The 25,092-nt window shown below is 37.2% G+C and overlaps 1 protein-coding gene across 1 annotated transcript; it reads right to left on the reverse strand.

Annotated features, from left to right (window-relative positions):
* Window positions 1-961: 961 nt before the first annotated feature.
* LOC6635271 (trypsin-1) lies at window positions 962-24,854 on the reverse strand. The gene is made up of 3 exons (XM_015169292.3): window positions 24,715-24,854; window positions 17,252-17,638; window positions 962-1,546 (listed from the first exon to the last, which is right to left on the reverse strand). Exons 2-3 carry the CDS (start codon window positions 17,565-17,567, stop codon window positions 1,191-1,193), a joined length of 672 nt encoding a protein of 223 aa, XP_015024778.3. The 5' UTR covers window positions 17,568-17,638; window positions 24,715-24,854; the 3' UTR covers window positions 962-1,190.
* Window positions 24,855-25,092: the final 238 nt, after the last annotated feature.

Raw genomic sequence — 25,092 nt, forward strand, 5'->3', positions numbered from 1 at the left:
GGTTATTAATCAAAAACCTAATTTTCGACCGATCTATCCGATTGCAGATATATGATATAGAAGTCCGATGTAAATAAGATTTTGCAAAAATGAAGGGTGCATAGTGAAATCTTTAAATGCCGTGTTTAGTTAAAATATCTTGAATAACAAAAAAGTTTTCTATACAACAACTTAATTTTCGACCGATCGTTCCTATGGCAGATATATGATATAATGATGCGATCTTAATAGAGTTTGGCATATATATGAGGAGTTCAGTAAAACTAATAAACGCCGAGTTTGGTCAAGATATCTTCAAAAACCAAATTTTTTTTTTCATACAACAACTTAATTTTCCACTGATCGTTCCTATGGCAGATATATGATATGTTGGTCCGATCTTAATAGGTTTTCGCACATATATGAGGAGTATAGTAAAACTAATAAATGCCGAGTTTGGTCAAGATATCTTGAAAAACAAAATGTTTTTTCATACAACAACTCAATTTTCGACCGATCGTTCCTATGGCAGCTTTATGATATAGTGGTCCGATCAAGCTGGTTTTGACATATGTGCTGCGTGCAACAGAAAGAGGGACTTCTGCAAAGTTTCATTAAGAGACTAGTTCGCATAGCAACAGACAGACGGTCAGGCGGACAGACGGACATGGCTATATCAACTCGGCTGTTACGCATATCACGACAAAATTATAATGCCCTCGGCAAGGGTATGAAAATATGTTAGTAGTTATATATAAGACTTACCAGCAGCAACTACATACTAGGGACAGCAAAATACAGAAATGTACAAAGCACAATGTCCCAACTCAGATGTTTAGTACATAGCAAGCACAAGTTTTTCCGAGATATTAACAGGTATAAGGAGTTCACATAAAAGTAAGTGATTAATCACAGATGTTTTAATAAAAAGCAAGTGAAATTCGCTTCGCAGCTTCAATCTTTTTGTCGTATTAACAATAAAAGTATGTGTGTCAGATTTGAAACCTCAAATCAGGTATTCATCATATAAAATTAAATCGTAATCTGCTTCTGAATGTCCAAGTGAATGTGACTATAAATCGTAAAGATTAACCTTACGCATCAGCGCAATCATTATATACAATACTAACCCCTATACGGACGGACTCGTGGGCGGATCTGTTAGTACAAACAAATAATTTTGTAAATAAATACTTTATTTAAATTTGTAACTAAGAACACAAGCAAGTATTTTCTAAATTTGATTTTATCCAAGGAATAAATTTACTTATACGTGTGTAAACGCCTGGATAACCCTCTCGTCCGCACCCAACACCCCACGATACAATACCTACTATAAAATATTTTACACCATTCGATAATAAGAGAGGACCACCACTATCCCCTTGACAAGAGTCCATATGAGGCCTTCCAGCACATAACATAGTTGACGTTATTCGTGAGCTTTTATACTTTTGAGTTCGGCATTCTGCAAGAGACATTATTGGGACTTTTACTTGATTAACGATTGAAGGTAGTTCTCCTCCTTCGGATGTACGGCCCCAACCAACGACGGTTCCTATACGTCCTAGAAGAAGAAAAACAATTAATTTGTAATATAAATATGCTAGGCTGATTGGAATACTAATTTAAATCGGGATTGCCTATCATTTTTCAGTATGTCACAATTACTATTTCAAATAATTTTTTCCTCTCGCGTTTACCTTAATAATATAGCCACAGTTTCGTTGAAAAAACAAAATAGCTCACACTACAATCTCGCCTATATCAATAAAAATTGTTTAAAAGAAAGTAAGACACTTTAGTCGGGAAATCCCGATTAGGGAACAACAGGTCATTAACAGAATCGAAAATAAAACAAGTTATAACGCCTTCCCGACTAGGGCAAATTCTGAAAATTCTCTTACCAATACCATATGCAGCTCATGCTACGATAATACCTTCGATCATGCATGTGGATTGACAGACAGAAGGACATGGGTTGATCGACCCGACTGTTGATGTCGATCAAGAACATATTTATTGGGGTCGGATATTCTTTATTTCACCTGTTACATACATTTGCCCAAAAACAAAATACTAGTTTAACCCATTTTTAATGGATTCAGGCTATAAAATAAAATTAAGACAAGAAATAAAGACTATCTTCGGCACGCCGAAGATCTAATACCCTTGCAGACCCAACCTTTTCATAATGCTCAAAGTGCTCTGCCTGTATTTAAGAAAGGGCAAATAATTAATGCCGAATTTGGGGAAGATAAGCAAAACTGGTTTTTATCAAAAACGTGGATTTCGACCGATTGTTCCTATGGCAGACATATGTCTTAAAAGTCCGATGTCAAGTAGATAGTGAAATCCTTAAATGAATATTTGCGATGCCGTCGGGTTGGCGCCACCCTAATACGAAATTCGTAACGCCGCCAAGGTGCGCCAGCAAATTGTGAACTTTGCGAACAAAGTGGTAGCTAGCGAGTTGCAAACCACTGTCCCGAAATAAGCATTTACGCAGCATTGATGCAAAGTCTAGCGCAAACGGGAGAATTGCTTGCAGCTCGAGAGCGTGATACCGAAACATTAGTGTGTAACTTTTCGGTTACAACAACTACAACGTCCTGGAAGCAAATAATAAGTATATCGGCAATGCAACTTTTCCTGCTGCCTAGACAGGAGAGATGTACAAGTGTTCGTGCCTTCATTGATACTGGAAGTCGAGTAAGTTTTCTTAATAAACCATTAATTCATTAAAGCATAGCGTAAGCCATATAATAAAAAATTTGATGGATTCATAAAAAGTTAAGAATGGTAAGAATCTTCGTTCGCCAATAATTCCAATAATAATACTTTAACTGAATTAGTAGTTGTCACCAAATTTTTCAATTAAAGCATTGAATTTGATTTTCGTGCATAGAAAGATATTGGGGTTGATGAAACCTGTAAAGTAGGAATAAATTTTGCCCAAAAAACGGCTGTCTAATGTTGTCTGTTGATAAGCCTCCTGGTCAGCAGAGATGTGCTAGTGCTCTTGCGTCAAAGTCAAAGTCAAAAGTCAAAAATAGCGGCCCCGAAATAGGTTTCGCCTTGCGGGATTGACCTACTTTAAATGTTAACAAGTAAGAGGTTCTAGTCGGGAGCTCCCGACTAGGGAGTACCCTGAACCCACTTATTCCACTTATGCCCAAATAAATTAAAAAGGAAAGATCCCTTGGCAGGATTCGAACTGGCAACCGACCGCATTACTTGCTGTCGACTCTACTTAACAGCCACACCAGCAAAAAATATACTTTCCTCTGTAGGGCTCGAACTCGCGACAAACCACACCACTTGCTATGCCTCTACTCAGCAACACCATATATTAAGTACTTAAGATATAAGAGAGAGACATAAGAGAGAGTTCGAGGTTGAGAATGATTGACGTGTTTTACTTGTGCTCCAAGACTTGTATATATTTTTGCGCTTTAATCTTGCTTTTTTTTTCAACATTTTGCATTTTTCGGTGCTTTATTTAAAAAGCTTTTATAAATTGTACAAAGTGTTATCTGTTGTGCAGCGTAAGTCTGTTAATTATTGCATTTATAAGACGCGGCGTCAGTTCCGTGTTGTTGTTATTGCCTGTTTTGACTCTTTTGCTTTGGTGCTCCCCTGTGCATTCACTTGTTTGTTCGCTGCTGCATATTTCTGCCTGTGCATAGCGCTCTCGCAAAATTTTTTCTATTGCTTTTCGCTCCAAATAATTTGTTTGTGTACTTGCTCTATCTTGTGCACCGTTTGAGTTTTGCTCTGCGCTTTCGCAACTTGCATATGCAAATAATAATGATGGGCTGTAAGAAACCGTGCACGTTCAAGCAGGCTGCTGATTCTTCACTGCCGCAATTTGTTAATTGCTGGCTGTGTGCGAATATGATGCATGCTAAATGTGCAGGTCTCACTGGGCGTGATTGCGACAAGATCGCTGAAACTGCCAAGAAGGACTGCGGCGGCTTGCGTTGGTCGTGCCCAGAATGCATCGACAAACAAATTGATTATTTCAGAATATATAATTCTGTAAGAAATCAATTCTTAAAATTTAATTATGTATACGTCTGTTCAGACACCTACGCCTTTCTTGTCCCTTCAAAGCAACTTGGATGTATCTCCAATGTTGACTTTATCGCCTTCTCCAGGCGACTGTTCAATTAGCCTTGTTTCAACCCCTGTAGTAGTCCCAGTAGAGCCCGTACCTGATTCCGTCCCAGTTACTCGAACTGCCTCAGCCCCGTCAGCTCCTGGCCGCAAAGGTAGACCTGCGCGCAATCTTGCCCAGATTGTTAAAAACAATCATTGTGCCTCTTTAGCTCCTCTAACTCCTGTATTACCTACAGCCCCATTAGCGCCTACTTTAACGGTAGTTGCCCCTCGAAGGCAAGTTCTTGTGTCTCGACTTTCGTCGGACACCACTACTGACTCATTGGCAGCCTATATTGCGGCAGCCTATATTGCGGCAGCCTATATTGCTAGGCAGCCTTCTGCTAGCGTGTCAATAACCAAATTTAATTTCTCCACCCCTCGTGAAATATCATTATTCAAAATAATTGTTTCACATGATATGTTCCCAATCATTTGTGATCCAAAATTTTGGCCCCCACACATGATTGATCACGAGTTCAAGCCTAAAAGGCGTACCCAAAAAACTAACTTCATCTTCTGACCAAATCTTTATTCATTATCAGAATGTTAGAGGTCTCACTTTAACGCTTAAAAATCTTTTCATGCCCAATACTTCTTTCGATTCGGATATAGTAGCATTTTCAGAAACATGGTTAAACTTAACCATATCTGATTTTAAGGTTTTATCGAATAACTTTATTTTGTATAGAAATGCTCGGCCGACTTGAGGTGGTGGGTGTTAATTGCCGTTAAAACCACTCTCCAGTCTGAACTATTCAGTTTCAGTACGCCTACTGACGCTGAGATTGTCTTAGTTACGGTGTATTTTCCTACACGGAATATCTATATAACATGCTCTGATGTCCCTCCTTCTTCTGATATTCAAGTTTATATGAAACATATTACTTGTATTTAAGAAGTTTCTTCACACGTGCGTGATAATGACATTAATGGTGTTGGGTGATTTTAATTTGCCGAACATCTCTTGGTCATTATTCACTGCTTTATCTAGTGCCCTCAGCACGGCACGATTTTATAGACTGCATGCTTGATCTTTCGTTGTTTCAAATCAATTCAATTTTTAATCATATGAATAGAATACTTGACCTTGTATTTGTTAACGACTACCTTATTTCTAAAGGGTCTAGGTCCCCTCCTTTATCTCTTCCTAAGTATGTCTATCATCCTACTTTAGAGATTGCAATGCTCAATTGTAGTCCTTTCATTTCGTGCTTATCAGCCAATAAGCCCAGCTGTTGCTTTCACAAAGAAAATTAGTCTTTGCTGAATCAGCTTATTTATGCAACCGATTGGTCTTTCTTATATGACTCGGTTGATATGACTACTGCCATTAATTTTTTTATAACACCCTAAACTCCCTATTAGATAAGTCAATTGCTTCGACTACTTTTTCAAAACCACATCTAAAAACTTTTATATTTTAAAATGTTTAAAAAGACTGCTTCGTGTACAAACTTGGCTAAATATTCCTTAGCCAAGTCGAACTTCGTTCTTCTTAACTCTCAATGCTATGAGAATTACCTAACTCGTTGTAAAAGGCAATTTGCCCAAAATCCAAGACAGTCTTATAATTTTGTAAACTAGAAGCGTAAATCTTCAAGTTTGCCATCTTCTTTTTTTCTTAGGATGGATAAAGCTAGCAGTGGCACTGATTCTGCTAACCTCTTTGTTAATTTTTTCCAATCAACTTACTCTTCAGTCTGTCCTAACACTAATTCATACCCTTATACTATTTCTTCCATGGATTCCTAAAGAATTGGTCACCTACTTGCAATCTGCTTTTGTTTACTTCCTTGGTAAATGATGCTTTCCTTTCGAAAATGCAAACTGATGTCATTTACACTGACTTCAGTAAAGCGTTTGACTCTGTGCACAATGACAGTTTACTTTTTAAACTTGACCGAATAGGTTTCCCTGCGTCTCTTTTGCATTGAATTAATTCTTATTTAAAAGGTAGGACCCAAAGAGTAATGCTGAGGCTGACTAACTCTAAACGCGTTCACGTTACTTCTGGTGTTCCTCAAGGTAGTCATCTTGGACATTTGCTCTTTACTCTTTTTATAAATGATCTCCCCTCACATGCCCGTGTACTCATGTATGCGGACGATGTAAAACTTTTTCTATCAAACACTAATTCCCAACATCATTCTCGTCTACAAGACGATTTAAACGCTATGCAACTTTGATGTTCGGCCAATCAATTGCATCTAAATTGTTTAAAGTGTATTTTATGACATTTAATCGTACATCTTATCTTGTCAGTTATACAATCGACAATATCCCTTTGCAACGTATACTAACAGTTAAGGATCTAGGCGTTATTTTTGATTCTAAACTCTGTTTCAATCTCCACATAGATACCATCGTTAATGAGGCAAAAAGTGTACTTGGATTCATTAAACGATGGTCTAAAGAGTTTTTATAACAAAACTTCTGTACATCTCTCTTGTTCGCCCTATCTTTGAATATTGCTCTTGGATCTGGTCTCCACAGTATAACAATAGCCATGATCGTATTAAATCTGTGCAGAAGCAATTTCTGCTTTTTGCCCTACGAGGTTTAAATTGGGACCCCAATCTTCGGTTGCCATCCTACTCCAGCAGACTGCTTCTTCTCAACCTTCCGTCGTTAACCAACCGTAGGACAATTCTCGGTGTTGTCCTTCTACATAAGTTGATTATTGGCGACATAGATTCTCCTTTTCTGCTAGGGCGTCTTCAATTCTCTGTTCCGGCTAGACCAACCAGAAATTATCGCCCTTATTCCTATCTACGTGCACAACAGACTACGCTATGCACAATCCTTTTCGCGTGCTATGTAAAAATTATAATAGTTGTATCATTTCTCTACCAAGCTTTCTCTACCACTAGAAAAATCGTTGCTTTCAGAATAACTTCGGGACCATTCCCAGCTATGAGCAGGGATATTTTGCTTGCCGGACAGGCTGAAAAAATTTTAATTTTACTTAACAACACTTTTTTCCTACTTACAACCTTCTGATTAGATGTGGGCTCTAATAGCGTCACTGACAAAATTAGCTCTGAAAAGGGGCACAGCTGCCCGGACTCTCAAATAAAACACCTCCGTCGGTCGGTGATGCTATTTAGAAAATTGTGTTCTCTAGGCATTTAGCATATAATTCCATTATCTATTGTATGTATAATCTATTGAATAAAAAGAAAACTCATTTTGTCGATCACTAATAAATTAAACAAGAAAGGAAGGCTATCTTCGGCACTTCGAAGATCTAATAACCTTGCAGACCCAACGTTTTCATAAGGCTTATAGTGCTTTTTCCGAATCTAAGAAGCAAAGGGAAAATAGTTAATGCCGAGTTTGGGCAGGATATTCTGATAAACAAAAAAGGTTTTTAATCAAAAACCTAGTTTTCGACCGATCGTTCCTATGGCAGATATATGATCTAGTAGTCCACTGTAAATAATATTTTGCAATAACGAAGTGAGCATAATGAAATCCATAAATGCCGTGTTAAGTCAAAATATCTTGAATGACCAAAAAGTTTTCCATTCAGCAACTTAATTTTCGACCGATCGTTCCTATGGCAGCAATATGACATATTGTGCCGATCTTAATAGGATTTTGCATTTATATGAAGACCATAGTAAAACAAGAAATGTCGAGTTTGGTCAAGATATCTTAAAAAACATAATGATTTTTCACACAACAACTTAATTTTTGGCCGATCGTTCCTACGCCAGATATATATTATATTGTACCGATCTTAATAGGATTTTGCATTTATATGAAGAGCAAAGTAAAACTAATAAATTCCGAGTTTGGTCAAGACACAAGGCAGGCAGGCAGCCAAGCACACAAGCGCATAAATGCTTCTATTCATATACAAAACATACAAGTATGCGTGAGTAGCGAGTTCAAAATATTTTAAATGCACACATGGCAACGCTTGGGTACCCTTACCAACAATAGCGAGCTAAAATGCAAGAATTTCGCATCGACGTGGCTAACCCTTTTTCTATTTCATATTATTCATGCCTTCAAAAGGGTAAAAATGCATCAGCATTTGAGAAAAATTGAATTTGTGCGCAGTGTTGCTTGTCGGACACATACACACACACATATTTAAACGATCCCTAAACATAAAGAGAGAGCATTGAGAGCTAAGAGTAAGTGCGAGCGACATAAAAATTAACAGCGTTGCCGTTCTATCGCACAAATCATATGGAAGAGAGTGCACCAAGCACTTTCCTGTAGTGTAAACGGTTCAAAAATACATCAGATGTTAATCTTACTCCCTTACTCGCGATTTTGGACCAGATGCCTCCGATACTTTTTGTGACAACGCTGTTTGTATGGGATGACCAGTCTATATGTTGTTTGGTTAGTGATAGTAGCAAGTAGGAATGAGAACTAGGGATGGTGATAATTACTCAACCAGTTACAATTAACAAGTTACTGCTGCTTCACCTTTCAAAAGAATGGTGAATGAATGTTGACCACTTATTACCTGCAGCAGTTCGTTGGGCCGAAAGGGTCAACTTTTGGCAAGCACCTGCACATGGGGGTCAAGTGACTGATCACCAAAAGTATTAAAACCATAAATATATAATCGCTCCTTTTTTTTTAATTTGGTATATTTTAATATTTTAAAGATTTTTATTTTTACTCAAATTTCATTAAAAATCATAAAAAAGAAGGGCGCGCGTCAGACGCGTGCCAATAATGTATTTTCTTTTGCGCCCATGATCAGCCCATTCACAGACATTTGTATGCGTGTGTCTGTGTGTAGAGGTCCAAAATCAGAAATCCTAAAATCTTGTTAAATTTGCATCGGGGACAGGCAGGCAGGCAAGCAACAGGCACACAAGCGCATAAATGCTTCTATTCATACACAAAATATGCAAGTATGCGTGTATAGCGAGTCCAAAATATTCTAAATGCACACATGGCAACGCTTGGGTACCCTTACCAACGATAGCGAGCTAAAATGCAAGAATTTCCCATCGACGTGGCAAACCCTTTCTCTATTTCATATTAGCCGTGCCTTCAAAAGGGTAGAAATGCCTCAGCATTTGGGAAAAATTGAATTTGTGCGCAGTTTTGCTCGTCGGACAAATACACACACACACACATTGAAACGATCCCTAAACATAGAGAGAGCATTGAGAGCTGAGAGTAAGTGCGAGCGAGATAAAAGTTAACAGCGTTGCCGTTCTATCGTACAAATCATATGGAAGCGAGGGCGCCCAGCACTTTCCTGTAGAGTAAGCGGTTCAAAAATACATCATATGTATATCTTACTCCCTTACTCGCGAGTTTGGACCAGATGCCACCGATACATTTTGTGTCTACTTCTGGTACTCATGTCTAGTCTATATGTTGTTTGGTTAGTGCTGCTATGTTATCCCCAAGAGTTCTAATTTTACGAATATTAAATTAATTAACGGCAACAAGATACATATGTCCTGCCGATATACTTGTCGGAGTCAACTCTTTAAACTTGTTACTAAACTTATTTCCATATATTCCACAAACATATACATTTATATACAAAAATTATTAATTATTTTTTTATAATTAGCTTTCTAATCCATGTCAAAGACAATCTAAGGACTAAGATGAGTAACGCCATACAACAAAATGTTTCTATGCAGCTTGATTTTTTAAAGATTAAGAACGAAAACTAAATCTAAATCATTACGCTCTCACAACCTCTAGAGCGAAAAAGCTAAAAATAGAATGTACTCTCAGATTCGGCTCAATGAGGGCCGTGCAAGCAATTATGTTTGCATGTGTAATTTTACACATAAGTATAATTGCATTGAAGCACACATACCCCCACATAACCAAATCATGTAGATGGATTGTCTGGTGATAAAATTGACATCAGTCAACATCAAATTTCAACTTAAAATGTACTCAATTTTTAAAGATTCTAGCAACCGCAACAGATACCGAAGCAGCTCATATTCAGAGTATAAATTTGATAGTCCTCAATAAAAAAAACTCTGTTGACAATTAATAAATTACCGATAGTGAAATAAAAAAATAAAAATGTATTTCTTAAAATAACTATTCGCATGATACCTAATTGGAACAGCCTGAAAGACTGTGGGATACGTCGCTAAAACTAAAATCGACTGAGATAATTAAGTCCAAGATCTTACGAGAAGGCGTCATCGTACGTCATGTTTATATTGAATATAACGCTGACCAATACAGATTTTTGGGTTGTGAGCGAATGTTACTACATAACAGTACACATGGCTTTGCATATGTTTTAATTACTGGATATTGTTATACTATTACAATAGAAATGTCAAAACAACATTTGAGGCAGGTCTTCTCCCAACTGAGGTAGGTGCAGGATTAATTACATACGAAATCTCTACCCAAAATGAGATGTCCGCCAACATAGCAACCTGTTTAGAGCTATTCTCCAGTGACTTGTAGTTCAATAGCTCTCTACGTTTTGAATGTATTACAAATGACAGCAGTCGGAGTTGAGGAACGGACGCATCGAGGAATTTAAGGTCCAAACATCTCTCGAAGAAATTCGTAGAAAACTGTATAACACAAATTACCAAGGAAACTCCAGTTAGCTTATCGAGGATCTTCAAAACAAATATTTATTAATAATAAATAAGTAAGCCATAAAAAGCAATCAAAATAGCTTAACATTATACACGAATCTTATGCATAATGCAATCAATAATGGATGTCACTTAATGGAAATTACCAAAAATAATAATTCAATAATAATTCAACCAAATCCGATATTACGGCGATACAAAAAGCAAGTAGCTCAACGAGAAGATAGACCAAAGGCAAATTACATCCACAATTATTAAAATAACGGCAAATTATTATCAAAATTTGAATCAAGTGGCAAGTTCATTACCAATGCCAATGCAAGCCGAGACCGAAACCATAATTATCATGCACTAAATAGAATCAGAGGGCTCACCATGAGTTCCACCAAAAATACAATCAGGACAGAATGCAACGTCCTTTGAATTGTAAACATCAAGTGTTCATCACGATACCTCAGAAGAAATAGAAACAGAAGAAACCCATGAGACTAATTATGAATGATAAGTTTTAAAAATGTGACAATAACACAGGTTCATCAATAATATAACAAAAAAATAATTATTTGAAATTTAAAACCGATAGAAGTACGTATCATTTGTGTGGTAGAATGTCATAACTGTCTTTTTATTCGCGCACACTACAGTAAACTGCTTTGGCTTACTCTCTTCCGATGTGCTTTGTGGTCTTAAAACACACTGATGTGAAATGGCACTACTTCATTCCGGAGTACTTCGAATCTGATCATCTTTTTTAGCGATGTGACCTAATGTTAAAAATTCCTCCTTGTATTCCAAGTACATACGCTTAAGCTCGGGATCTGGAGATAAGCGGCTTTCAAGGAAGGAAGGAGTTCCAAAGCTGATTGGAGTCTGATTTGAATGGCAGTCGCACTTTAAATCGACCTGGCGGCAATATTTCCAAACTATCTAGAAATTGGCTCGTACTTGACTGCTGTTTAACTGTTCGGACCTTTTTGGCTGAAGGCAACTCTTTCAACAAACAAAATTTCTGCAATGTTTTGTCTATCGATATAAGACTATCGTATAAGACTGCTTGGCAACTCAGATTAAGAGCATGAGTCTTCTCATGACTTAACAACGTGTAACGCCCTGATACAATCCAGCCAACAAGTTTCTTTTTCAGAATCGGACAATTCGGACCTTGTTTAATCTGACTAACAGACAGAAGCTCAAAGATAGTCTTAGCTCCGATGAGCATGTCGATCTTCTTTGGCTTATGAAAATATGGATAAGCCAATTGCAGGTTCTCAGGGATTTTCAACCACTGGCATTGACCATATGGTATGGTTTCGGTAGATTGCAAAATCGAGTTGATCTTTCCATATTCGCCTGGTCATTGTTCATAACGAGGTGAATGAGAATCGCAAATGAGCGAGCCATAGATGGCGGAGACAGTATCAATCATTGATCTCAATAATACCGTAGAAGGTTGTATTATTTTTGGCAGGCTAAAGAGATATTTTTATTCAATTTGGACTGTCAGATGCTTCTAAATAATTTTCCTCGCTGACTTGAAACGCTCTAACAGTGCCTAGAACTTCACCAGAAAGACATGAGATCAGTGATTGAATTTCTCTATGCACGAGATCGCATAACGGTTATGAACAAGAATTTCGAACAGGCTTATAAAATTCTTAAACTCGGCAGATTTTCCACTAAACTTGGGAAGACGTGCGTGGAGCTGTAACGGACATGGCTGTAAGCGTTGCAGGCCTTAATGTCTTGATAATCTTAGACGAGCTCTTGTAACGACAAGAAGTTCTTCGAGCTCGGCACGATACTCATCATCTGGGTCAAAAGTTTCTACTCGAGTCTAATATTTTAAGGCTGCAGCTATATGTGAGGACAGCATTTCTAATCTACATTCTAACTCTGCAGACTCTAGGTTTAATTTAACCTGTATTATTTGATTATTTAAATGCATTATGCCTTTAACGGACATATTGCTATTCTTTTTTGAATATCCAAAATTTTCCTAAGTAGCCATATTGATTCTAAATTCCATTTAATAATTATTAATTTGAATTAAAATCGAAGTTGCCAAACGAATTAAAAAATCTGATTTTCCTAATCAATAAAGCGAAGGACAGCGATCGTCTCTTGACCGAAACGCGCCAATAAAACAAAGCGGAACGAAATGAAACGGGTTGCAGCTGGCTTGCTATGTACGTGTATATGTATGCGTGTACTGTATTAATTTAAAATTGCTTGGTCTCGGACAACTGTATAATTTATAGTGGCTGCGAGTGATAGCAAGAGGGGGGACCTGACAAGCGAAATGAAATTGTAGTGATAATTAAATTTTGACACTAATTATCATTCCCATTACTAAACTGCACAAATACTAAATTTTATAAAAATATCTAAGGCGGTTAGTAAGTGCATGCACATTTTAATTACAGTTCCTGCTGTTGCAGACATTTCACTTTGAAATCTACTTTCCTTGACATTCTCCACCGATGGACAGATAATAAGCATTGGTCTTCGGCCGACGCGATTTACTTTGAATGGTTAATTTGAAGTCACTCGCGAGTCACAGCTTTGCACTTAAACCACACAATCCACCCGGGGGCGTTATGAAAAATTATATTAGTTTATATAATTAAAAACGAAATACGACGAAATGGCGGTGGCTTTAAAAACACTGGTTATGCGGTTTAGTACGTTTCGCTTTGATATAATTCGACAACTGACAATTTAAGCCTCAATTAAGCAAAGGCGGCGCAGCACGGCGAAATCGCTTCCAGAGCGAGTGATAAAGCTTTATTGCGCTCTCGCTTCACCCTAAACCTAACTAACATGCATGAAACATTGCTGCATATGGTGTTGGTAGTAGAGGGTTCAGGGTAATCCCTTGCTCAGGGTACAACTAGAAAGCCACAACACAAATCAGGCTTCGAATTATCAGAATATCACTAATGACCCACTGTATGAATGAAAACCGCACACCAAACTTGGATACAACAATACTACAGAAAGAACAACACTACAATAAGCGGTGTACATTGGAAATGTTTTTTATAATAAACACACCAAACATCGAACGACTAAGCTACAAAACAGAAAATTACACTCATTTGTATACACTTATTAAATAACCAAATAGTTTTAATCTCCAAGTCAGCTAAAAATAAAACGGTGAAATACAAATTGAAACAAACTTGTATTTTTTATTGTGTTGAATGAAACTCCGAGCCTCAGGCTTGCCAAACAAATATTTAGAAGCAGTCAAATTTTGTTTTTAATTTAAAGTTTGAATCAATAAAATTTAAGCTAGGACGGTGGAAGGAACAATAACATTTAAGGAGCTTTCAACACTAATGATTCAAATAGACGACCCAAATTATTCAAAATTCTTTACAACAGGGTACATCATATACATCATAATTTTCTTAAATTGTCAATGTCAAATGTCATTAAGTTTTGAACATCTTAGGCGATACATGCAATCCAGTAAACTTGAAGCGTAAATTGAACTAATACAGCTAAGCTTTATACTATTTTTTCCAACTTATTCCCTGGCTGCTCTAATAACATGTCTTTTGTGTTTAATTCATGTTTATTCAACTGCACAATAAAAGTATTGCATCATCAAAGTTATATATGGTTCGTGGTTCAATGGGGCGATAACTAACATGCTGGGAAGTTATATTATCGGTATTAGCTTAAATTAAAGTCAAAACATAACATTTCTTCCACTTCCTTGGGACTAGTGAGAATATAATTCTTGGTTTATGTACTCGCGTCGAGCGACATACAGTTTGCTCTGTTCGCGTTGGTTGGATTTGTTTCCTCCTCGGATTTGATTGATATATCTTTTGTAGAATTTATTGTTATATCTTTTCCTTGATGATTTCTGGTCTGATCAAATCTACGCGCTGACCTAATTTTCGATCCAAGAAAAGTTTTGCTGGTGATAAGCCAATTATGCTATGCGGGCAGTATTGCTGCAAGAATTCGTTTACGTTTTTATACCCTAAATCCATTAAAAATGGGTATAAGGGTATATTGTATTTGTGCAAAATCCAAATGTATGTAACAGGCAGAAGGAAGCATCTCCGACCCCATTAAGTATATATATTCTTGATCAGCGTCAATAGCCGAGTCGATCTAGCCATGTCCGTCTGTCTGTCTGTCCGTATGTATGAACGTAATGAATTCAGAGCCTATAAGAGCTAGAGACTTGAAATTTTAGATGTAGGTGCCTGCACCGATCGAGGTTGTTTCCGATAATCGATAACTTAATCCGTATATACCAAATGCAGGGTGTTGAAAGAAGAGGGTTCAGGGTATCCCCTAGTCGGAAGCTCCCGACTCGAACCTCTTACTTGTTTTTCAATGTGGTAGATGATTTGAACTTTTCTTTCTCCTTGATCGTCTGTTGTGGAGTGATAACTTGCGATGTACGACGCCAACAGATGTAAGGTACTTCATGTGAATGCGCTCTTATGACGACTTGATCTTCCCAATAGTGATCGGAGCATTTTAGAGGTCGCTTCGAATGTTCGCATGTAGAATTGTCGTACTTTATCGCGCAGATGTTTGTGTAATGTTAACAGATTTGGTATAAACTTTGAGTAGTAAGCTTATTTTCCAAGAAACAGTTGCCGGTGTTCGATTGGAGATGGTTTTTATTCTTTAAAGTTGTCCTCAGTCTGCTTTATTAATTTAATCTTGTGTCTCAGGTTCTATTATTTTTCTAATGTTGCTTCTAATGTACTTATCAACTCATCAACATTATTCGCAAATGTTAGAATATTATCAAAGGAGTTACGAACGTTTGGAATATTTTTTTTTAATGTGACTTTCATTGTTTGCTGTTATCTTCGCTGTTTCGTACACTGCACGAGTGGGTAGAATGTGATCGTGTGTTTCCAAGTTTAACGTCAGTACGTGTGCGAAGTTTTTTTCAATACGCAAATATAAATATCCATTAGTCGCACCCAAGTGTGCAAGCAATGTGCATTCATTTGTTTGGTTTAATATGCCCGGTCGGGTGCCTGCTGCCACTGATTCGTGTACCTTCGTTACCACATTGATTACCCATATTGAGTACCCAACTCGTTTGTAGATGCCCTCAGCCATTTTTGCGTCGATCTCCTCGGCATAGGCATAGCGCAGCGCAAATGGTGCACCTCTTGCACTTGCTTCCTTGATTCAATCCGCTTAAAGGCTTCTTGCTGATTGGCGAAAATCCCACTTTGGGCTCCGTAAGTCACTAACCCTTTTTGCTGATCGTAGTATGCAGCTATGTCTGCGTCTGCAAATGCTGATGGCTGCTAGCGATTGCCTTATTGCAAGTGCTGCGATTTTGCATGCCAAACAGCATTTGTTCTTTAGCATTCTGTCTAGAAACGAGCCGCACTTGCAAGATGACAGATTTTGAAATCTCTGCCTTAATGTTTCCTTTGTCAGCGAGGTATTAAATAAGTAATTGCTTAATACCGCTGAATTGTAGTATATCTGGTTGCCTGGGACTTATCAGAGTGCGTAGCGCTGTATTCCGTTCAGCTCCCATATGCGTCCTTGCATAATCGTTGGCCAGTTGAATTGCCCATTGAAATCGTTGGAAACTTGCACTATTAAGTCTTTTCCGCACTTGCAGTTTGTCATTTATTGCATAAGCTCTGAACTAATGGCGTTCCATTGGTCGTTTTTAATGCTCATTTTGACACCACTTTTGTGTTCTTAATTCATTAATGTTCAAATTAGTTACTCTTACAAGTAGCGCCGTAGGCTATGTCTTCATAAAAGTAATATAGATATCGTAATTCAATAGGGATAAATAACATGCTAAAAGTGTATCGATATTAGCCTAAATAAAAGTCATATATCAAAATGTCTTGCCATTATAATGTTAATGATCATATTATTTTTAATCCCTCTCTTATTTCAGCCATATATACTTTAAAATCTTCTTACTCTCCTCCTAGTCTCTTCTAGGAGTGTTCTGCTTCCCTTCTTCGTCCATTCCCAACGGTTTTTAATCTATCCATTGAATCCTTTTTCTTCAAATCTCTTTGGAAAGAATCTTATATCATTCGACTTTCCAATAAAAGGTGGAAAGTCTGATATAACAAATTACAGGGACATTGCAAAACTGTCCGCTATCGCCAGCATATTCGAGAAAATAATTCCTTCGACTTTGCAGCATTTCTGCAAATAAGTTTTTCGAATTCGTGAACTTTAACATACTGCTTTCATTTAATTTTTTGGTAAATGAAGCTTTTCTTTCAAGAATGCAAACTGATCTAATTTACACCGACTGAAGTAAAGCACTTTACCCTGTGCAGCATGACCTTTTATCGTTCAACTTGGTGGTTTTCGGTTTTCCTCCCTCTCTTTTGCTTAGGATTTCGGCCAATTGGATCAGTCATGAAATACAGTCTTATATCTAAATATAAACTTAACTTAAATATATTATGATAGATAAAAACCTGCTAATTGATAGTTATATCGAATTTAATGGCTAAATTATTTTCGAAAATTATAGCTATATTCTGATAGATAAATACCTGCTGGATCATAGTTATATCGAGGAAGGCAAACTGGCTTAATTATTTTCGAAAATATTATAGGTTTCCTTAGTCTCAACAATGCAATATCGTTGTTATAGGTATCTGAATCAAAGTTTTTATGCCTTATAACAGCAGTTACCGCACGTTGGATTGCTTGCGACTCAGATGTTATTTGTTGGTCATGATCGCCAAATATAATTCTGATTTTGGATCTTCTTAATTTTTTTATACAATGAGCTGCTGAAATAACGTAGTCTTTTGTTAACAAAGATCCTCCGCAGTGAAATTTGCCATCATAAATGATTCGAGCCATCCATGGGAATTGGTTTACTCCTGTTGGTTTTCCACCGACAATGCGATTTTCTTCATTCGAAAATCCACAATCTAAAAATAAATAACAGGTATACGTTTTATTTTTAAATTTAAGTCGGCCGCCTCGATGATGTTATTAATTCGTTGAGAAAAGCACATTCGGAAAATGGCAAAAGAAGCAGGCAGCGCAGTCGACGCAGAGAAATAAAGCATGGCAGAGGAGTCAGTAAGGAAGGGAAAAAACGACTTTGATGTTAACTGCGCAGTGGGCGCGCACATAAGCGGTGATGGGCTCGAGCGCAGCAGAGTCAGTCGGCTACGGACCTGCAAGCAACGCAAAATAAGTTTATTGGAAAGCGTAGTACTTGGTGCACAGTGCACGGGTATAGTGCTCGGTTGTGATACAAATAGTTAGTGTTTAATGAACACCAGTGCGTAGCCAATATGACTGGTGGCGATGTATAGTATGACGCAACCATCGTCACACAATAAAAGAAAAGGATTGTGTATTAGAAACAAAAAAGTGAAATGCATTATACAAATACCTGAGCCGCGGAGAACTTTCCCCTGCTTATTTGCCAACAGGGTGCGTATGTGTGTGCATGTCGGCCCGCAACGTGAGCTGGAGTTGTGGGCGCCATTGATGAGCTTGGGAGGCAGTTTGCCGCAGCTTATACCCTACACATCTTGAATATTCGCCACATTAGCTTGCAGCTTGTATGACCCTGCCGAACGACCGCGACGGTGCAAGTTGCCGTCGGTGAGTTCGACTGCCATTGTTGATCGTTGTGGCGAAGTTCAAGCGCATATTGAGATATGCCAGCTCATTAGTGTTCCCAAGAGTGAATTGAAGGCTGCCTTTTTTCGGGCTCGCGCTTTTTATGCTAGGCCAGACATTTTTTGCAACAAAATCTTAGCTTAGCGTAGGAAGGCTCCTATCAGTAGCGGGCCACGATTGGAGTGTCCTATAACTAACCTACTCGGACAGAATGCTCGTTCAACGGCCGATCGTAGACATAACTTACCGGTCGACCGTGATTGGGCGTGACAGCCACACAGCGCCCAAGCATAGCCAGTCGCAGTCAGCTCATTCCATTCCTGATTTCTAAGAAAAGGTTTTCGACATTGAACTGATTATATTATTGAGTTATTTCACCAAATAGTGCGAGATTTCGCTCCGATGGAAAGCGGACTCATTAATAACACATACAATGACAGTACCCTACATTAAAAAAAATATGCTCTTAAGATTTTGTTGAATTTTAACTTAACTACTACTTTTTAAGTAGTGCCCAACGAGAAAATAACATAACCCAACAATAACTGATACACCACCGACGGGAGCAACAGATTGCAAATCCCAATAGCAACAGAAGCTGCATACAACGTCACCAGCAACTGAAAAGTGTTACATCAGCAAACAACTAGAGCAGCATTAAGCGTCAACAGCGACAGCAGTAGTATTCATTAGCATTCAAATTCACCACCTACGGCAGCTACAACATAACATACAACATATTCATAATAATTTAATAATAACAAAGAAGTAATTTATATAGACCGCTCATTTATATACTGTGATTTTAGATTAAAAAAAAAACTATCTAAAATCGAATCTTATTGTACTAAAAAAAAATAAAAATAAATTATTGTGTTGGCTGGCTCGAGGTCGAGATTCATTGTTAAAATAAAAGGTTTAAAAACAATTTATTTAAATATTATTCTGGTTTATACGAATTATTCCGTAATTTGAAGACAGTATATACACACAACTAAAAGGAATGTCAATAGGGTCACCGGGCTCCCTAGGAATCGCAACCATAATAATGGGGCAACTGTTGATCAAAATAACTAATCAATTGAAAATAAAGCCAAGACTTTTGACGAAATATGCACATGATATTTATAAACAAACCTACGAATACGTTACGAAAATTATTTAAAAAGATAAAGTCAAAAATCCTTATGACCGACAAAAGCAACATAATTTACCAATTAACCTAAAATAAGGGCAATAGTGTTTACGTAGGGACAACTCAATCCGACCTAAACTAAGGCATAAGGCATCATAAATCGACCTCAAATTAAGACATCAAAATAATATTCAAAAAACCGCACTAATCATCCACTGTATGAGTATTTTTCAAAGCAGATTTTTTTGTGATATAGAATATTTGTATATTCTCTAAAAATCAATTGCATTAAACATGTGGCTTAAATTGGTGATAACTGGAAGGTAGCGATATCTATGAAGTGGGACGTACTTGATATATATATATATATATATATCAAGAAGCAAAATAAAAAGTTCGATGACTCTAGCTCTTCTAATTTAATCAAATTCGTACGTTGCAGCAGTACTTGCATACGAAATCAGTATGTTATAAATCGAACAAGGAGAATTAAGAATGGCTATTGCCATACCGCCAAGATACCGAATCAATAGACAACCCATCCTAATGCTTTTGAAAACATATAATAAAAGAAAAAGTGGAACTAACTCGGATCAAATTGAATTGTTTGGAAAAAACTCGACACCTAATGCATTTCTTAGATAAAGAAATGCTGATTCAGAGGGTATGTGACATTGTTTAGAAGGATATAATAAATGTAATTTTCTGTGAACTCTAAATATTAACATTTTTATAGCCCAAGTAAATAGACCCATACCTGACGGCATCATTTCGCCAAACAAAACGCATGATAACCGATACTTTAAACAAGTACGAACAAAAAGAAATAGCTGCCATGGAACTCAACTTTATTTGTTTTATTCTCGCAGACCTTGGCGTAAAACTTATAGATAAAGCGGTAAAACAGCAGCAGACGGCACAATGAACTGAACGCAGACCACATCTCGCTTATGAGTGGAGACAATTTGGAGAGAAATTGAAAATAAAAACGCTCCTGGCAGAGGTAGAAGCAGGGACTCCGGACTTTAATGACCCTGAAAGGCTAAAAATTACCCAACAGGAGCTCATTGAATTTGAAAATAAACAGAAATACTTAAATAGAAAAATGCAAGAAGAGTTCAAGATGCAGTCAAAATACAAATAAAAACGAAGTACCTAGGTTCCCGCCTAGCGAATACCCTGAACCCTTATATTCTAACACCAAATGCAGTTAGCGCAACGCGATCGTTTGAAATAATAAAGATAAATTAAAAAAAAAGTTCCATTCTTGACTACTCAACAGCCACACCAGCAAAAAAAATTGTTTTTCTCGGCAGGGCTCGAATTTGGGACAGACAACTTTCACAAAAAAAAACAATCGCTATTGCAATGTTGTTAATAGAATTCGAAGCAAACGCGCATGAATGTTTGGCTGTCAATATCGATTTTTATCGATTTCTTGGAAACGGAGTGAACTATCGATTATCGGAAACAAACTCGATCTGCGCATTGGCTAGGAGGACCTACAGCTAAAATCTCTAGCGCTTATAGGTTATAAAATCCTTGCGTTCATACATACGGACGGACGGACACACAAACGGACATGTCTTAATTGGTTCGGCTGTTGATGTTCATCATGAATATATATATTTTATGGGGTCGAAGATGCTCCCTTCTGCCTGTTATATACATTTACATTTAAACAGATAAATTATACCCTTTTTACCCATTTTCAAGGGGTTCAGGGTATAATTAAAAAAGAGCCTAATAAATACATAACACTTAGACAAAAACTTGCTCTAAAGAATAGCATACATAAATACCATACAACTTGAAATTCGTATGCTATTTATTACACTCACAAATATGTTTTCTTAGTCAGCATCAATTGCTGTCCGTCCGTCTGTCCGTCTGTCCTAATACACGATACAACATGAAAATACTAAACAAATCCTTCGCGATTATTATTTTCCACAAATAACGAACTTAGGCAGTCCATTAAAAATAAAATTGCAAAGGCCCAACACAGTAGCATTGAAAGATCCAACAACATCCAAGACAAAACAGGGTATTTCTTTAAAGTTTTCGTAAGAAATAATAGACGATTAGGAAATAGGCAGGTAGTCATGAATACACAAACACAGGCACAAATGAATAAACTCACAACACGGTGAACGAAATAATTAAAACTAAAATATTTATATAAAACACTATTAGCAAAAAATAGAATACTTATAAATTAAGTATCCCACTTGATACTCACAATTACACTAGCCAAAGCGGGTATGATAAATTCCCCAATATTTGACAACGATGATTTAAAATCAATTATAAATGAACACCCCTGTCGCACCCCTGTCATTTTTTGAAAATTAAGAACGAAATCTGTATCATTACGCTCTCACAGCCGAGAGAGCGAAAAGCTACAAAATGAAATTTAGTATCTGCTTCGGCTGTACAAGGGCCGTGCATAGAGTATTAAATAGATAAAGAGCGGAATATTCACTCCGAGCTTTTATTACCGTTTTAAAACCGGCAGGGTGGTTAAGGTTGGTCAGCAAACGCAATATCAAACTAAAAAAAATAAAGCACCTTTAACATAGGAAGCAACAACAAATCAAATACAGAACAACAACAGTGCACATAAAACCCAACGTTTTCTCGTCGTCTGTTTTGTTAGCTGAAAAGTTCGTGCAAGATTTCGAGGACGTAGAAAACTCAGTGCGAAGAAAAGGGACAGATAATGCTACTATGTTTGTTGCTGGTTTCTCTGTCATTCCTACAAGTCGTCGCGTAGAAACAACAACAACTCAATTTGGGTACTAAATTGTTATCCCAGAGCCGAATCTCGGCGCAAATAGGTAAAAAATTTGAATGCCAGCAGGCCATGGCATTCAGATCAAAGGGTTAAGTGCACGGCGTGCCAACATCATATATTATAACGTGATGAACACAAATTTGGGATAGATCATGCTCAGCGCTAGAAAACTAAGAAAATTGATTTCTTTACTAGCCACAGCCGGAGCAGTGAATAACACACATTTACATTTTTTTATGTAGTTATGCAGGCATAATTCACGCATACAAACAAAAGTGCTCGCACTCCATTGGCTGAGACAAGAACTTTTCTCGAGCTTACTCTCCAAAAACAAAAGTGAAATCAATCTATGTGTGCTATTTTCTTAGCATAGTTATTGCACAAGATGCGCATTGTCTAAAATTTATTTAATTCTTAAATTTTCCTGTAAAAGTTATCGTTAGTATCTAGGGTTATATATGAATTTATTAAAGCATGCATTTCATGGATAAGGCAAAAGCACTTTGCGTCGATCGTAAGTTCAACACTTTTTCGCTCAATGTACTTCGAAAACGAAGCGACGCACAGCACGGTCGACCAGCTTTGGTGAAGGCAGGCTAGCGACAAACTTTGCTGCCCGTTGTTACGGGGCGAAGTGAAAATATCTATTGTCACTAAGTCTTACTGGGCATCGTTTTTTTCTGTAAGCGGCGCTCGCTTCTTACGCTGGAAGTGCACCGTTAGAATTAGTTTGTCCATACAGAAGTCGATTTCACGCAGGTGCACAATTTGGCTTTTCGTCGAGGTTCACTTTCGTTTTGTGCTTGCAGCTGAGCAGGAGCAAAGATAACAAATATTTCAGCCAATCGTACGTAGCGAATTGAATCGTGTATATATTCTTCAAACACCAAATGCAGCACGCGCTCTAACCGCACTATTTGCCACCGTCTCTAGTCAAGAACTATAACAGCTACAAAAAAAAAATATAGTTTCCCTGGTAGGTCTCGAACTCGCGACAGGCAACACCACTTGCGACCTCCTCTTCTAAGCAGCCACACCAATAATTGAGTCTTAGTGAGATAAAACCAATTAAAATAGTAGCACAGAAAAAAACAATCCCAATTTTAATGCCTTTGACGAATAAGAAGAAGACGCGCATAAATGTGTGTGTGTACATGCATACAGATATTCTTCGAATTTGCGCTGGTGCCGTCAACACGTCTTTCTCTGCCGATCTCCATGAATGTTCTACATTATATAATATTATACCATAGAATATTTGTGTATTTTTAAAAAGTAAATTGCATAAGGTCAATAGCATTAAAATTGTGGCTCAAATTGGTCGACAATACAAATTGGGTTATTGACTTGATTTATAGCTCTGCGGTGGTAGCGGGAAGGTGGCGATAGGTATAAAATAAAGATACTTGATATATATAATATTCTAGAAACAACATATCAAGTTTGGTGACTCTAGCTCTTAATATTTACCCAATTTGCTTAAAAAACAACTTGGAAACGGATTAAGGACGAGCTCGAAATTCAGATATCATAAAAACTTCAAATATTGGCGAATTTGCAAGGGACAAGAAGGCGGGCAAACAACAGGCACACACGCGCATAAATTCTTCTATACATATACAAAATATGCAAGTATGCTTGAATAGCGAATCCAAAGTATTTTAAATACACACATGCCAGCGCTACGGTACCCTTACCAACGAGCTAAAATGCAAGAATTTCCCATCGGCAGCATGCCACCGACTTTTGAGAAAAATTGATATTGTGGGAACTTTTGCTTGCGCGGACATATACACAGACTGTAAACGGTTGTAAAACGATTGAAAGAGAATGAGTGTAAGCCAAAGCAGTTTCCTGTAGTGTGATCGAATAAAAAAGAGCAGCGTTGCCACCACAGCGACGTTGTGCAATGAGCGAATGGAAGCTTCATATTGATCGTTCGACTCTCGAGGCCGGCGCACGGCCGACACTCTTAGCACTCTTACTCTCTCTGGCTATAACAAAATGGTCGCAGGCACGCTTAGAGCTCACTCGTGATTCGATTATTCTGCTGTTTGACCTATATATCTCTGCATGGTATGGTTAGTGTCCTTACATATTAAAAACTGTGAGACGACTATAATTTCAAATTATAAATATAAGCTTGTTAAGGGAATTGATAAATTTAATATCAGGCTATATGTTGATATGTGCCGCTCAGTTTTCTGTAATCTATACTTGCATTGACTTCTGACAACTACACCCTTTTTTCCTTTTAAATTAAACTAAATATATTGACGATCTTCATCTCACGTAACACATGTAATACAAATGCGTTAAGTAATTGTGATCCTCTAAGCTTATTAAACGAATTATCCAATTTACTAGAAAGTGACGTTTTTAGCCAATAGTATCTAAAGTTCAAATTTATCACAATTTATGCATTAATATAAACTTACCGCAATCGCATTTTGTAAGATTAGTGCTTTCATTATTTTCCGTATCATCCTCTGGGTCAAACCCGAAGGCACTTGAAACTCCAGAGCTTATTCGAAAAATTGTATCAAAAAGAAATTTACTAGTTCTTTGAGAATTAACACTGTGAAACGAGTGATTTTTAAAAGAGAAATTAGATTCCGTTAACTGTTCGAAACAGGTGACACTTTTATTGATAGCCACCATTAAGATAACTATGTAACATAATATATTCATCTTTATAATTAAGTAAACATATTTAAATTATATATTTTAATTATTACATAAGTATTTAATTTATATGATATTTTCAAAAGTAAATATTGCCACTCGTAACCTCTTCGTCATAAATAGGAACGTAG

This window comes from Drosophila virilis, unplaced genomic scaffold, assembly GCF_030788295.1.
Source record: "Drosophila virilis strain 15010-1051.87 unplaced genomic scaffold, Dvir_AGI_RSII-ME tig00003822, whole genome shotgun sequence".
Lineage (NCBI taxonomy): Eukaryota > Metazoa > Arthropoda > Insecta > Diptera > Drosophilidae > Drosophila > Drosophila virilis.

Coding starts and splice junctions, on each gene's coding strand:
- LOC6635271 (XM_015169292.3), bottom strand. CDS start 17,567: ATGGCTCGAATCATTTATGATGGCAAATTTCACTGCGGAGGATCTTTG. Junction 1,547..17,251: donor ATATAACTATGATCCAGCAG/GTATTTATCTAT, acceptor TTCTTCTTCTAG/GACGTATAGGAACCGTCGTT.